This window comes from Ochotona curzoniae, unplaced genomic scaffold, assembly GCF_017591425.1.
Source record: "Ochotona curzoniae isolate NIBS_2020 unplaced genomic scaffold, NIBS_Ocur_1.0 contig_2404, whole genome shotgun sequence".
NCBI lineage: Eukaryota > Metazoa > Chordata > Mammalia > Lagomorpha > Ochotonidae > Ochotona > Ochotona curzoniae.
Window position 1 is genome coordinate 6,236,649 of NW_024465451.1, and position 16,176 is coordinate 6,252,824.

The following is a 16,176-nucleotide window of genomic DNA, read 5'->3' on the forward strand; positions in this document are numbered from 1 at the left end:
CTCCAGCGTCAGAGAGCAGCGTCTAGAGCAGGGGCTGCAGTGTGGCCCACTGTGAACTGACGCTGGTCCACGCACTAGCCTGTGAGCCGGGGTGACCTGCAGCCCTTCGCACAGTGACAGGATTGTGAGGGAGGGGAGGCACTAGGTGAAGGACAGTCCAGCACCAGGGCTTGCAAAGGCCTTCAGGCCAGAGCTCCCACTGCTGAGAAGGGAAATGGGATATGACTGGGATTTCACTCAAGAATGTGTCTTTATTGAAGAATCTGTAAGAAAAAAGGATGGACCCTCTGTAAAAAGAGGAGATGTTCCCTCCAAACAGCAGGGAGGAATGAGCTCTGGTGGCTTCCCAGAAGTCGGCGTTTCGGGCCACGACTGGCTCCCATTCCTGGCAAGCACTGCATCGTGTCACACTGCAGCTAGGAATTCCACCCAGCCCCTCCTGGCACCTCCCCGCCACTCCCCTACAATCCCAGGACCCCCTGAAGCCACTTGCCACTGGCTTTCCAAAGGCCCAGGAAGAGATGTGCCACAGTTGCCTCTTAAGTGAACTTGGCTTGGCTTGGGACACTGTCCACAGGAATGTTACACAGCTCGATTCCTTTCTAGTCAGAAAGGACTACATCCGCCAGTCTCGGGGGAACAGAAGCAAAGGGTTTCCCTCCTGAATGCGCACACCTGTGGGGTAATCAGACTATCACCCTGTCAGCACGGAGAATGGAAACAAGGTCAGAGGAATATATAACATCCACGTGAGAGAGTCACTGAGCTCTGCGGGCGGAGGGAGCTCGGGGCTCCTGCTGGCCACCCTCATGCTGGAACGGTCACTCTTCGCCAGCTGGGAGATTGTCCTCAATCCGCCTGATGAACCTCATTCGGATTTCTGTCACACCATCTCCTTTCAGGGTATCCTGGACAAATTTGGCCTCCACAGCCATCTGGACCTGAGAAGAGTGGAAAAATGAAGGGCAGCTGCCTAGCCACAGCCTCTGGGCAACCACTGGGATGCAGCTAAAACAGATACCTGGAGCTAGAGGAGTGGTTTTCCTGCCATCTGTGATACCCCACTGCAGGAGACAGCACCTCCACCCAGAGGGAGAGCCTCAAATGGAAGCTGCCACTGACTCTGGGAATGGGTGTTCTGCCAGCAGAGGCTGCAGGCACCCTCCCAGTCCTGGGGTGCAGGGGGACCACAACCAGGCATCACCATCTGGATCTTATTTCAGCAGCACATTCCCACATAGCAGAGTGGCCTTTTTTTTTTTAAACAAAGATTGGTCTCCCACGGGGGTGGCAGGAACTCAAGTTCTTGGGCCATCGTGTATTGCCTTTTCAGATGCACTGGCAGGAAGCAGCATCAGAAGTGGAGTAGCTGGGACTCCAACTGGCACTGTAACATGCAATGCAGGTGCCCCAAATGGTGGTTCAACCTGCTGCCCACCAATGCCCACTCCACCCCCAAGGCCCATTTTTTCCTTTCTGGGTCGTTCAAATATTTATCAAACTTGAACTACATTTTCAGGTATCCCGGAAGGTAAAGAGCTACCTATACTTACCATCTCTAGAGCTCCTCGCAAGACCCCACACAAAAGGTTAGAATAGATCAAGGATGAGTGGTTATCAGGAAGCTCCACAAAGTCCACCAAGGGGTTATTTTCCAAGATGAGGGAGAACTCGTCGCCAGCTGGGCTCCAATTAGTGATGCTCGGAGTGATGCCCAGGTACATCTTGAACGCCACCTGTCAGGGGACACAGAGCAGCACTGTGGGGGCGGGACACTGCACTGATACCACCTGTCAGGGGACACGAGGAGGACACTGCACTGATACACCTGTCAGGGGACACGGGGCGGGACACTGCACTGATACCACCTGTCAGGGGACATGAGGAGGACACTCTACTGATACACCTGTCAGGGGACAAGGAGCAGCACTGCAGGGTGGGACACTGCACTGATACACCTGTCAGGGACACACAGCAGCACTGCGGGGAGGACACTGCACTGATACACCTGTCAGGGACACACAGCAGCACTGCGGGGAGGACACTGCACTGATACCACCCATCAGGGGACATGGAGCAGCACTGCAGGGCGGGACACTGCACTGACAAAGGGGAAATAAGTGGCTTAGAAACAAAACTGCATTCTCTGCAAACATTCAGGGCAAAAAGGAAAAGCATTTGTGCCCAACCTCACGCTCGTCTCCCTCAAGGGATCCTATAAGCACCAACTCCCACGTGCCGACACATCTCAGTGGAAGGGGGCGCTCACCACTGAAGTGGCAAAGTTAAAGTAACTTATAAGAATGTGTAAGAACTGGGGCCAGAATTGGGATTCAGCTTTGGCTGAATTCAAAGTCTGTATCCTTAGCCCCCAGCTCCTCCGCCACCCCTCACTGGGAAGGTCTGGCTTTGATTTCACCAGGGCTTCAATCCACACCCACGATCCCAACCCCCTTTCCTTTTTCATTATCTGTGCTATTCCCAAACCACTAGGAAAGTTTGTTTTGGCCCAAACCACTGCCTAACCAGTCTTTTGGGAGATTAAGGGCCTCTCTAAGGGAGCCTGAGTGGTAAGTAGTGTCTCTCAATGGCAATCCTTTAGCACCGCGAGGCAGCCTGGGATAATGACCTTGGCAATGACATCTGCAGTTTCCCGAAAATCATGGCACCTCCCAACGTTTGACCGTGCCAAAAAGTCTTCTATCAGTCGGACTCCAATATTATAGCCCCTGGGAAGGAAAGCAGAGGGGAGACTATTAGGAGGGCTAAATGTCTTACATTTGAACACAGGCTGTTCAGGTAGTTAGGGCAACATGAGGACAATCTCAAAATACCGAGCAAGTGAACTCAGAAGAAATGTACCTGACTCAGTAGCTTTGAGGGACAGGCCCCTAGCCCAAGCTCTATGTAGACCCAGTGTCCTGGGGAGCCCCATTCTTGCCCCTCCTGAAAGTGAGCTCACTCACATTTTGTCCAGCTGTTTATTCACATCTTCATCATTTTCATAGTCCTTGCACAGCTGGGTGACCAGAGCTCCATAGGTCAGGGTGAAGAGCTCTGAGCTCTAAAAGAGATTCAAAGGCATCAGAACAAAATACAAGGAGACCCCGACCAGCTGCGACGCAACCGCCAGCCATCCAAGGCAGGCACCTGTGTCTGCCAGAAGAGCCCTTTGGCTGCCACAGCGCAGTCAGAGACAGCGGCACCCAAGGCTCATGTGGCACAGCAGTAGTCAGACACACTGTAGAAACACCCTGCCAGGCCTGGCACAGTGGCCTAGTGGCTGAAGTCCTCATCTTGAGGTGCCAAGATCCCATATGGGCAGCGGTTCATGTCTCGGTGGCCCCACTTTCCATCCAGCTCCCTGCTTGTGACCTGAGAAAACAGCAGAGGACAGCCCTAAGGCCTTGGAACTCTGCACCTGCATGGGAGACCTGGAGGATGCTCCTGGCTCCTGGCTTCAGATCAGCTCAGCACCAAGGCCATGTGGGAGACGGGGAAGAAGCTCCTGGCTCTTGGCTTCGGATTGGCGCAGCTTCGGTCATTGTAGCCGCTTGGGGACTAAATCATTGGACAGATCTTCCTTTCTCTCTCCTCTCTGTATACCTAACTTTCCAATAAAAACAAATAAATCTTTAAAAAAACAAATAAATAAAAATAAAAATACTGCCAACAAGACTCCTGCATGAGCGGTCCCTTTTCCAGCACACCAGGACAGGCTCCTGCCATCCCGGCACTCCAGGTCTCTACCATGGCCGACAAACCTAAGCTTGAGGTGGCCTCTGTTGTGAAAGCCGTGTCATTCACTATTTTCTGTGGAGGCAAGACCTGAGACAGATACTAGCAAACTAGCCTCTGTGTGGTAGGCACTGTGGCCAACGGCTTCCCCAGGCCTAAAGCCCCACTGACCTCCCTTTGCACCCCAGAGCAGCCTGGGCCACGGAATGGCAAGGCTTCTAGGCAAAGTCCATTGCACTATGACAAACTGTATCTAAAGTCATCAGCGTGGAAAGAAACATCAGTTCTGTTACCTGAGCTAAAATGTGGGGCTGGCATAGTGACACAGCTTGTAAAGCTGCTGCCCACAATGATTCAAGCCCCAGCTGCTTTGCTCCCCAAATGACCACATTGGATGGGGCTGGGCCGGGACGAAGCCACGACCTTCATCCAGGCCTCCCACCTGGATCTTCTAATGCCGTTGATCCAGGCACTTCAGCAGGGAGCAGAATGCGAAGAGAAGCAGCCAGTACTAGAACCAGTGCCCATATGGGATTCTGGTATTGCAGGCAGCAGCTTAATCTGTTTCACCATAACACCAGTCCCCGAAAACAGTTTATTATTATCAGAAGCAATTGGGTGATACAATAATCAAGCCAGTGTTCATTTTATCTGGTGTTTCCTTAAACTGCAATACTAACAAGTCTCCTTAAAAAAACACAAACAGAAAAAAAAAAACAAAACTAAAAATTAAAATTAATTAATTAATTATTTAACACCTGAGCTGCCCAGAGTCAAAGAAAAGGTTACTTTACAGTTGAGGAAGAAACAGTCAGATCACGGTGTCACCAAGAAACCATTCACCAAACCTGGCAATTGGAGAAACCATTAGGGAAGGGAATGATTTTTGAGTGAAATCAAAGGCTTGGCACCAAAGTGGCTTGGGCATGAATGCATGGAGACAGTCCAGCAGTTACCAGCCTGGCACGCTGACCCCGCTGCCTTAAGTTTGCAGCACTCCCTTCCACTATTAATGAGCTCTTGGCTGGAGATTCCGAGGGCCTCGGTCCACCATGATGCCAAGAACAGGCAAGCCATGATGCCACCACGCTCTGTGAACAGGAAGCTGCCCCCAACTGACTAACAATAAACTCCTGGGCGAGCCTGTCCAGTTCACAGAACCCATATGCCTGCGCACTGGCAGGGGACCCCTGCCCCGAGCTGTTCACACTCATTCTCAATCTCTAAGTCTGTCTCCACCTTCAATTAGGAAACAAACCAATCTAGAACAATGAGTGGCATCAATTTATTCTAATTTAAAGGACCTCTTACTTTAAATAAAAATAAGAGCAGCACAGAAAAAACACTTGGCATGTATTAGAACAACAGGAAGCAGACAACACGATCAAATAAGTAAAATTCTTAGCTGGCCAGACTGTGGTAAGTGCTATGGAGAAAAAGCAAGCATTAGAGGGGCAGGCGCCATGGAGTGCCAGCCGGTTCCAGTCTTGGCCGCTCCATTTTCAATCCAGCTCCCTGCTAGTGGCCTGGGAGAGTAGTGGAGGGCAGCCCAGGTCCTTGGATCTGTTTCCATGTGGGATACCCAGAAGCTCCTGGCTCCTGGTTTCAGATCAGCTCAGCTCCGGGTGTTACGGCTGTACAGGGAGTGAACTAGCAAATGGAAGATCTCTCTGTCACTCTTTCCAAATGAATGAATATATCTTTATTGTTATTCAAAATTTTTTTATTTAAGGCCCACTGCAGTAGGATGTTGGTGGCTAACATCTTCGCCTTGCATGCACCGGGATCCCATGTGGGTACTGGTTCATGTCTTGGGGGCCTCACTGCACATCCTGCTCCCTGTTTGTGGCCTGGGAAAGCAGCCAAGGATGGCCCAAAAACTTGGGACTCTGTACCCGCATGGGAGACCCAGAAGAAGCTCCTGGCTTTGGATAGCTGCATCTTTGGCCATTGCGGCCACTTGGGGAGTGAATCAGCGGACAGAAAATCTTCTTAAATCTCCTCCTCTTTGTATATATGACTTTCCAATAAAAATAAATAAATCTTTAAAAAAGTGGAGAGGGCCCGGCGCGGTGGCGCAAGTGGTTAAAGGTCCTCGCCTTGCACGCCCGGGATCCCATATGGGCGCCGGTTCTAATCCCGGCAGCCCCGCTTCCCTTCCAGCTCCCTGCCTGTGGCCTGGGAAGGCAGTTGAGGACGGCCCAAGGCTTTGGGAACCTGCACCCGTGTGGGAGACCCGGAAGAGGCTCCTGGCTTCGGATCGGCATAGTATCGGCCCGTTGCGCTCACTTGGGGAGTGAATCATCGGACGGAAGATCTTCCTCTCTGTCTCTCCTCTCTGTATATCCGCCTTTCCAATGAAAAAATAATAAAAATAAATCTTTAAAAAAAAAAAAAAAAAAAAAAAAAAGTGGAGAAGCTGGGACACGAACCAGCGCCCATAGCAGATGCCAGCATCACAGGGTGGAGAACTAGCCCGGTGCACTCCCATGCCAGCCCCTTAGGGTTTTTTTGTTTTATTTTTGTTTGTTTTTTAAATATTTATTTATGTGGAAGAGGAGAGACAGGTAGATCTCTGCTGTTTCATTCCCCAAGTGGCTGCAGCAGCCGGGGCTTGGAAGTAGGGGCTTAGCACTGCATCCGGGTCTCTCATTTGGGTGGCAGGGACCCACATACTTACACCATCTTCGCTGTTTTTCCAAATGCATTAGCAGGGAGCTAGGTTGGAAGCAGATCACCCATGCCCACCGAGGAGCGCGGGGGCTGGAATGGGGGCTGCGTTCTGATCTGGATATGGGCTGTGCCTCCCCTGGCACAAGTGTGGGCTGGGACTGGAAGCACCAAACTGGCCTAGACTCCAACACCATCTGGTGTTCTGGAGGACCAGGGTAGATGCGGGACAGACTACCGAGCCCCTACCGAGCCATGTGTGAGCTGTGTGTGGGTATGGATGAGCCTTGGCTGGGCTGAAACATCCAAAAGTAAGAACCAGAATGGGTTGAAGGTCAGTCAGGAAAGGCCACTGTTCCTGCTAGGACAGGAGGTGAACTGAGTAGGGCTGGCTCATGGACCCCCTGGTATGCGTGAAATTTGGCTCTGGGAGAAGTTCTGATGGAGGGGCCTGGGCAACTCCTCTGGCAGGACAGAGTCCCTGAAGGTAAGCGCATGAAGCATTACAGAAAACAGCCCAGAAAAGGCCATGGAAAGGTACCCACTGGCATACATTTGGCATGGGTGGGGACAGCCCAGTCTGAACCAGCTCACATCACTCACTGGCGAATCCAAGCACTGGAATAGAGTGTGGATCGAGCCAAGTTCGTTCGCAACAAAAACCAGTACATATTATGGAATGCCAAGGTGAGGTGACCTGTACCAGATGTGTCTGCAGTGCCCAAACAGCACAAATGAAACCTGGGGGGGGGAGCAGGCAGGGGAAGATGGGCTACCCTGCCGGACAGCCACTCCCACTGGAGAGCATGGGTTGGGTTGGGGGCAGACCAGGCCAGGCAGAGCTACAACACCTGTGGGCCTCATGTGAACTAGATCAGGGAAAAACCAGCTTGGGCTGACTGTTCTGACTGGTGCAAGCAAAAGTTAGAGTGGGTGAGGGTTGGCTGGGCTTTGCCGCAGCATCACATGGCAGGGGCTGGCACTGGGGGCTAATTTTGTCAAGTTCAACTTCAGAACCACCTGGAGAGTGCAAAATCCAAGAGTGGGAGTGGCCTAGGAGAGAAATAGTGGGCCCCTCCCTCTTGGATTACCACTCCTATTGGAGAGCACGAAAACCAGGACTAGGGCAGGGGTGGCGGGACAGAACGGCAACCAACAGCATGTGTGTGAGCTGGATAGTGGAGCTGGTTAGGTTGAACTAGACTTCAATGCCCATAGACATGTATGAGAGCTGAATGGGATGTGGGACAGACTGGACTAGTCTGCTGACATACTGGCAAGCATGGAAACCAGGGCGGGCCTAGTGGGGGTTACTGTGGGTCGCTCTGACTAGGATACAGCTCCTACTGGTTTATGTGAGAGCCGAGTGTGTGCTGGGCAGAATCAGGCTGGACTGCAACACCCATTGGTTCCAGTGGAGGACAGGGATGGAAACAGAACTGACCCAGCAATTGCAACCACCAGCTGATTAGGGTGATGGACTGCACTGGGCCCTGTACTTGCAAGTACACATAAGAATCTGGTCTGGGGGCCCGGCGGCATGGCCTAGCAGCTGGGTCCTTGCCTTGAACGTGCCAGAATCCCACATGGGTGCCGGTTCTAATCCAGCAGCTCCACTTCCCATCCAGCTCCCTGCTTGTGATCTAGGAAGGCAGTTGAGGACGGCCCAAAGCTTTGGAACCCTGCACCCGTGTGGGAGACCTGGAGGAAGCTCCTGGCTCCTGGCTCCGGATCAGCACAGCACCGGCTGTTGCGCTCACTTGAGGAGTGAATCATTGGACAGAAGATCTTCCTCTCTATCCTTCCTTCTCTCTGTATATCTGACTTTGTAATAAAAACAAATAAATCTTAAAAAAAAAAAGAATCTGGTCTGGGATCACCTCAGACAAAGATTCTTTTGGGATTTCCCCAATCAAACTGCCAGACTCAGAACCCATGGTCTGCCATGGAATGCAAGTGCCAGAGCCCAGCCTCCGCAGAGGCTCAGACGGAGCAGTGGAGAGCATACCCAGCCACACATGGAGGTTATGACAGTCTATGCAGGACATGACAGAACCTGCAGGGGATACCTGGTACCACAACAGAGGACAGAACAAATCAATCAACTACCCCAGCCGTATGTTGGCAATGAAAATCTGGGCAAGCAGCAGATTCTGCAGCAACCTCATCGTGCTTGGAATGGCGAGATTGGCAGCAATTCATAACTGTTGAACTATCAAAACCACTTGAGCAAGACCCTCGGAGCATGCCCCACATCGGGGACCTGGGATGGGGAGAGACTGGTTGGGGCTTCTCCCTCTATCTCCCCCTTTACTCCTGATACAGGAAAAAGACAATGTGGAAATAATAGTCTTGCCCAGTTACCTGTAGCCTTTAAACTTTTGTGCCCTAATTAGCTATGTAAAGATTATCAAAAATAAAGAAAAAATGGGGAAAAAATAATGGAAAAGATAAAAAAAAAAAAAAGGCAGATCAACCAGGACTCAAGCTGGCACTTAACGCATTGCACAACACCAGCCCTGGGCAATTTCATTTTAAGTGTTTGATTGCACACATACCACACACACACATATATCTTTAACATGAAGAATTCTTTTATTTGTGAGGGGTTAGATGTATCCCCTCATTCTTTTTGTTTGTTTGTTTGCTTGCTTGTTTTTAACCGCGCAGGCCAGGGTTGCTCCACTTCTGATTCTTCTACCTCCTTATAGCCTGGGAAAGCAGCAGAGGATGGCTTAATTCCTTGGCCCCAGCACCCACGTGGGAGACCCAGAAGAAGTTCCTTGCTCCAGCCATTGTGACCATGCGGAGGGAGAACAGGGGACAGAAGACCTTCTCTGTCTGCCCTTCTATGTCTATAAAATGTGCCTCTCAGGCAAAAAGTAAACATTAAAACAACTACAACAGGACCCGGCGGCATGGCCTAATGACTAAAGTCCTCGCCTTGCACACACTGGGATCCTATATAGGCACCGGATCTAATCCTGACAGCCCCACTTCCCATTCAGCTCCCTGCTTGTGGCCTGGGAAAGCAGTGGAGGGCAGCCCAAGGCCTTGGGACCCTGCACTCGGGTGGGAGACCTGGAAGGAGCTCTGGGCTTCTGGCTTCAGAGTGGCTCAGCCCCGGCCGTTACGGCTGCTTGGGGAATGAATCAACAGACAGAAGATCTTCCTCTCCGTCTCTCCTCTTCTCTGTATATCTGACTTTGCAATAAAAATAAATAAACCTTAAAAAAAAAAAACCAACAATAACCACAACAGCAACCAGGAACAAGCCAGGGGGTCAGGGAAGACTCTCCGAGGAGATGAGGCTTGAGAAACTGAATGAAGTGAGGGGTGGGCTAAGCGAGTTCTGGAGGAAAGAATTCCCAAGCGGTGACGAGGACAGTTCCAAGGACCCCCATGGAGAACACCATACCAAGAAGGGGAAAAGATGGAGGGTGCGGCCTCCTGACTCCCGTTATATTAATTTCTACACTGGGGTCATTGTGGCATTGTAGTGCGTTAAGCCACTGCAGACAACAACAGCATCCCATCCGGGCACTGGTTCAAGCCCCAGCTGCTCCATTTCCAATCCAGTTCCCTGCTAATGGCCTGGGGAAAGCAGTGGTGGGATGGTCCAAGCGTTAGGGCCCCTGCCAGCCATGTGGAAGACCCAGAAGGAAATTCTGGTTCCCGGCTTCAATCTAGCTCCACCCTGACTGTTGCAACCACACTGGGTTGTTCTCCCACGGATGAAAGACCTGTCTCTCCCTCTCCCTGTAGCTGTTTCAAAGAAGAAGCACTTGAGACAAAGATGTTGATATTGCTTTTGGATTTTAAGATGCACAAAAATAGAATAAGACACAGAAACAAAGAAGGAAGACCTCACTGTTTCCCCTGTAGGAGGAAGAAGCCTGAGCGAGCCCTTCACCTTTCACACGATCTCACTGGACCCGGGCGCAGACCGCTGTCCTTAGTCTACACACGGGCAAATGATGCCGGATGGAATACACCAGAATTCCAACCTGTGCCCTCACCTCTTCCCTTACACGCCTCGATTTCCTAGCAAAATCCCTCGAAACCCCCTCCTGTCACAGCCAGAAGTCTTCACACCTTAATAAATGTCCCTTTGCACACCGGGTGAGGCGGGTGGTGGAGGAGAACACACCTAAACCAACCCATCCTCCATACTCTCGCCCCAACAGAAATTCTCCACCTGAGGGAGCCCAGCCTGCAACTGCGCCTTTGTAACTGCATTTGTAAACAGACAGATGGCAGGGGCGACTGTGGGAGAAGGAAAAGCAACATCCAGGAGGCACCCCCCCAGTTCAGAGATCCGGCCCAAACCTCCTTCCAGCCCCCCATCCTCCGTGCCCCATTAGTCCCAAGGCAGGCGCAAGAAGGGCACCGTCCCCTGCTCGCTCCGGACCACAGGTAGTCTCCTGCAAGAGCTACCTTCCCTGCACCTGTCATACGGCCAAGGCCAGACGCCGCCGCCTAGGAAGTCAGACGGGCCCGGGTCCACGACGTTAACTCTTGCCCAAGCTACGGGAGCCAGCTCAGCGGGCAGCTAGGCAGACCAAAGCAGCTCAGCTGACCGCCAGGTGCGTGGCCCCGCTTAGCCAGCCATGGCCACAGAGCAGGAAGTGAGCGCAGAGCTGCCCTCGGGCCCCGGGACAGGGGTCTCGGTCTCCCCCCGCCCCCAGGCCAGCTCTTAGCATCGTTCCAAGTCGCTCTTGTTGCTCGCGTCCTGGGGGTCCTGTCCCTCAGGACGCCCCCTAATCCCGGCCCTCCCGCCGAGGTCACGCGCCCCAGGTTGCCTACCATCTTCTTGCTCTCGGTGCCACGGCTCGCCTGTCTCGACATGATGCAGCCGTCCTCGCGTCACCACGCCACACTACACCGCAAACCTTCTAGGAGACACCGGCAAACACCACTGGACCCAGCCGCGGCCCCTACGCCTTCGGGACAAACCGGTACTGACTCACTACGCCTGCGCAGCCTGTCGCGGGGCCTCTCGGGACTCGTGGTTCAGCGCTCTAGAGTAGCTCCCGCCCAACAAACGTCGGACTACAACACCCAACAGCCTGTTGGCTCAGCCCAGCTACTACAACTCCCGGAGTGCTTCGCGCGGGACGGCGCCCAAGAGCTTTCCTCGCGCTGGATTGACCTCTGGCCGCTAGGTGGCGAGCGCAGCTTGTAGGAGTCTCGTGTCATTCCCAAACTGTCTACCCGCCCCCCACCTTCGCCCTCCCACTCCAGATTGAGATGCTTTGCAGATTCCTGTCCAGCCCCGAGTTGGTCTCGGAAAAAGTCCCTTTCCAATTAGCTTCTTCCTCTCTTGCTGCAATTCAGACTCCTAGGATGTTACAGAAAACTAGCAGCGACAGATCGGTCTTAGAGTACTTAATGTCCACCTACTATGTGTTGAGATTTTTGCTAGTGGCTTTCTCTTCACAGTGCCTGCCACCTGTTCTCCCAAAACTCAGCCAGCGCCTGCATCCCAATGGGCTCCCGATGAACACACTGTCTTTTTGGATCAAGTTCAAGTCCCTTTCTCTCCCTCGCTCCAGTAGAACTGGGACACAGCCTGGTTCCTGGAAGCAAAAGCTCACCAGGCAATGCCCGTGTCTGTCCTGAGTTCTAATCGCAGCATTACCTTCCTGGGCAAGTGGCTGGCTCTGGTCCCATCATGATGATTGATGAGAGATGCACGCAGAGCCCTGGGTGCATAAAAGGCACAGAGTTGATGGCTGTGTTTCTTTCCAGCCACCCTGTGATTGCAACCCAGCAAACAGGCCTCAGAAATGCCAGGGCAATGTGCTGGCTGAACCCTCACCCAGCTCTAAGAGGAAGTGCCACAGTCCGTGACCACAGCAACCACTCTTCCTCAGCCACTCAGCTCTGAGGGGACTGGGCAGGGGGCGTCTCTGAGCACCCCCTCTTCACTTGGCTGGGCAGCCTGACTTTGTGGCAGGTGCCTGCTGACCTCTAGGGCTCCTCTAGACAGGAGCCAGCCAGGCTGCAGCAGACCGGGGCAGAGGGGAATCTTCGGCTTGGGAGCCAGTATCCAGGGGTGCCCTCTTCATGGGGCCTCCTTCCCCATGCCAGGGTCAATCCTTGCGGTACTCCTCTCTGGGTGGGACCAGGCATCCCTAGAGGCAGTGACCCCTGCCTCTCCCTCCTGGGTAGCGCCCTGGAGGAGAGGCCAAGGGCAGGCACTGGAGGTGGCCTTGGCAGCAGGAGGAAAGCAGGGGTCAGCTTGCCTCTGTTCCCCACTCCAGGAGGCCAGCACAGCTTGACAGGCGCCTCCTCCAGTCCCAGGAGAGAGGACAGCTGAGGTGAACGCCGCAGTGGGCCGGCCTGTCCATCCGTCTGGCCTCCTCCCCGTCGGCTGCCCTTGGCTGCCCGCAGAAAGCTGACTCACAGTCACGGCCAGCCGCCGACCCCACCCAGCTGCTGTCAGGCAGGGCGGCTCCGGAGGGGCGGGAGGCGGAGCCTGGGCCCGCTGGGCCACAGCCTCGGAGATCCCCTCTGCCTAAGGAGTCCTCCTCTGGGCGTCGCTGTCACTCAGGGACTTGCCGCGTCATCCGTCCCAAATTAAGGGTGGAGTGGGGTCCACCCGGGCTTTTCGGCAGGGTCTCCTCCTTGCTTGGGGGTGGGGAGCTTCAAAGCTCTCTTGTACAAGCCCTGCAAGGGGTCCCAGTGTTGCCACCCATCACCCCAAATCTCAGCTCCTCCCTTGCCACGTTCGTTAGATGCCAGGACACTGAGGGACATCACACAACCCCCTCCCTACTCTGATCACCTCCTGCTCCCCCCAGCCCCCAAAATAAAAGAATGCAGAGCTGGGGCCTCAAGACAACAATCCCCGCCCCCACCCTCCCAGGAGCCTGAAGCCTTGACCCTGTTCAGTCCCCAAGCTCAGTTCCCATCCTTGGTCCTCCAATCCCTCCCTCCTCCTCCCGCTATCAGGGACGGGAGGGAGTGAAACAGCAGCTTGACCCCGCAGGCTTGAGGACGTGGGCCCTGGGGGACTGGAGCTCCCTGGGAGGACCACTCCCCTCTAGCCTCGCGGGTGGGGTGTGGAAGTGAGAATCTAGTGTCCCTTCCTGCTGGCCGCCCTGATGGGGCTCCTCCCACTTCCGACTGCCTCGGGTGTGGAGGCAGCGGCTAGGGCCTGCCTCAGATTCCTATCTCTGGGCCACACGTCCCTGTGGTTTCTCTCCCCTCCGGCAGGCTCCTCCAGGACTCTTCCACAACGAACCTAGAAGGTGGCCAGCGCTCTTGTTCCTGCTGCCCCTTCCCCCACGCGCCCCACCCCCGTGGGTCTGTAAGAAGCACTGCCTCTGAGCCCCATCAGGGATCTCCCCCACACACCACTAACCAAAAGCCCAGCTTTGTGGTAAGACCAACAGCTCACTCAAGTCTATTTCTGTGTGGAGGAGGGAAGCCGTTGGGGCCTCAACCCCTGCCTTTGCAAGGGCCCCACTTTCTCTTGCTCTGCCATTCTAATATGTAGGGGGCCACGGGGAGTCCTAGGCATGTGTCAACTAGGCACAGACTCGCAGAAGCACCCTCTGTCAAACTGCCCGGTCACAAATGCCAGAGATGTGCAAGAGATGCTGGTCAGCAAGGGGCATACAGTGGGAAGGTGCTTCCTCTGCCTCCCCAGGCTGCATCCAGCACAGGACACCTGCCACCTCCCAGGTTCCTCGGCTGCTGCCACTGCCGTCCCAGAACCTGCTGTGGACCCAGAGGGCCGGCCAGGAAAACTACTCCACAGGTCCCACAAGTCTCAGATGCCTCGCTGGCCCCCAACATCCAGCATTCTGTGTGTGGGGGCAGGGGCCGGAACCCCCAGCCTAAGAATGGCTCTTCACACTTGGAGTCATTTTCTTCTCTCCCCCCTCCCCCCACCACGTCCTTATTTGTGTGAAAGGCAGAGTAACAGAGAGGGAGGGAAACTGTTCATCCATCTGCTGGTTCACCCACCAGATGCTCACAGCAACCGGGGCCAGGCCACGCCAAAACCAGGAACCTAGAATTCCAACCAAGTCTTGCATGTGAGTGGCAAGCACTCAAAGAGCATAAGGACTCAGTCTATCAGCTGCTGCCTGCCAGAACAGGCATTAGCAGGAAGCTGGATCAGAAGCAGAGGGGCTGGCACCGCAGGTTCCAGTCCCAGGCGCTCTACTCCTGATCCAGTGCCCTGCTAACACACCTGGGGAAGCAGTGGAGGGTGGCCCAGGTGCTTGGGCCCCCGCACCCATGGGGGAGACTGGGATGGAGTTCCTAGCTTCTGGCTTCAATGTGGGCAAGCCCTGCTACAGCCACATGAGGAGGGAACAGCAGATGACGATCTCTGTCTCTACCTCTTTCTGTAACTCTGTCTTTCAAATATATATATCCAAATATATAAGTGTATCTATACATATGTGTATGTATGTATGTATGTATGTATTTGTTTAAGATTGATTTTTTTTTTCATGTAAATTAATGGTTTTAATAAAGCAAGCTAAACATCATAATGCAAAAGCACAGATAAAAAAATAAATTTAAATCAACATTTGGGCCTCTAAGAAACAGGGTGAGGATGGTGGGAGGGTTGAAATTGACAAAGACTCTCTACTTTACCGGTTGAACAGCAGACTGTCCTTTCTGCCGTAGGCATCCTTTGGCTCTTTGGCATGACAAGTCTGCTTCTTCAGCCTCCCCAAGAAGAGAAAAATTCCCTTGAAGCTGAACTAAATTCATCAGCAAATGAAATCTCATTCATTTGATAAGATGCTAAATGGAAAAAGGCAGGTTTTTTTTTTTTTTTTTTATTATTGTTGCTTACATTGTATTGTGTAGTACAGTTTCATAGGCGCTGGGGATTCCCCCCACCCCTCCCATACCCCTCCCCCCATGGTGGATTCCTCCACCTTGTTGCATAACCATAGTTCAAGTTCGGTTGAGATTCATTGCTTGCAGACACATGCCTAGCATAAAGTTCAGCGTCTTATTGTCCAGATAAGTTCAGTGGCCTCTTGGGGAGACCTTCTATGGTCTGAAAATAGGTCTAACAGAGTAGATTGATTTATTTTTATTGCAAAGTCACATATACAGAAAGGAAGAGAGACAGGAAGATCTTCCATCCGGTGATTCACTCCCCAAGTGGCTGCAACGGCCAGAGAGGAACCAATCCGAAGCCAAGAGCCAGGAGCCTCTTCTGGGTCTCCCAAGTGAGTACAGGGTCCCAAGGCCTTGGGCAGTCCTCTGCTGTTTTCTCAGGCCACGAACCGGTGCCCATATGGGATCCTGGTGCATGTAAAGCAAGGACTTTAGCTGCTAGGCCACTGTACCAAGGGGGGGGGGGATAAATAAATAAATAAATATCTCACAGCAGCCATGGAATAGGTAGGACAAACACCGGATATTCAGAGACATGGGGTTTGTCCCAGGTGGCACCACTATGCCACAATGCCCACTCCTCTCCTTGGCCATTCCCAGCTCTTGCCAGTGGGAGCCTTCCGAGTCCCATCTGCTTGCTGGGATCCCTGTAATGAGCAGAGGTGGCAGGAAAAGCAGCGCTTTGGGCTGGACTCCTAACTCTCTCAGTCCAGCTGCCACTGGATCCGGACGGGCCAGTCCAACTCCGCGGCTGCAGACTCAAGGCCTCTGACCTCATAAAGGACAGTCATAGAGCCATCACCCATGGAGCACCACTCCCTGCAGGTGGGTGGCTACCCACACAGGTGGGGACTGCTCCCCAGCCCTTATTTAATTTTTTGCCTGTGAAGC

General features: G+C 53.3%; 1 protein-coding gene across 3 annotated transcripts; it reads right to left on the reverse strand.

Annotated features, from left to right (window-relative positions):
- Nucleotides 1-226: 226 nt before the first annotated feature.
- On the reverse strand, nt 227-11,385 carry TRAPPC3 (trafficking protein particle complex subunit 3). 3 transcript variants are annotated; one of them, XM_040974200.1, is made up of 5 exons: nt 11,215-11,384; nt 2,967-3,064; nt 2,630-2,753; nt 1,554-1,736; nt 227-941 (listed from the first exon to the last, which is right to left on the reverse strand). In XM_040974200.1, exons 1-5 carry the CDS (start codon nt 11,254-11,256, stop codon nt 822-824), a joined length of 567 nt encoding a protein of 188 aa, XP_040830134.1. In that variant the 5' UTR covers nt 11,257-11,384; the 3' UTR covers nt 227-821. The 3 variants fall into 3 exon arrangements, with proteins under 3 accessions (XP_040830134.1, XP_040830135.1, XP_040830136.1); XM_040974201.1 differs by having other exon boundaries at nt 2,630-2,729; nt 11,215-11,382; XM_040974202.1 differs by lacking the exons at nt 2,630-2,753; nt 2,967-3,064 and having other exon boundaries at nt 11,215-11,385.
- Nucleotides 11,386-16,176: the final 4,791 nt, after the last annotated feature.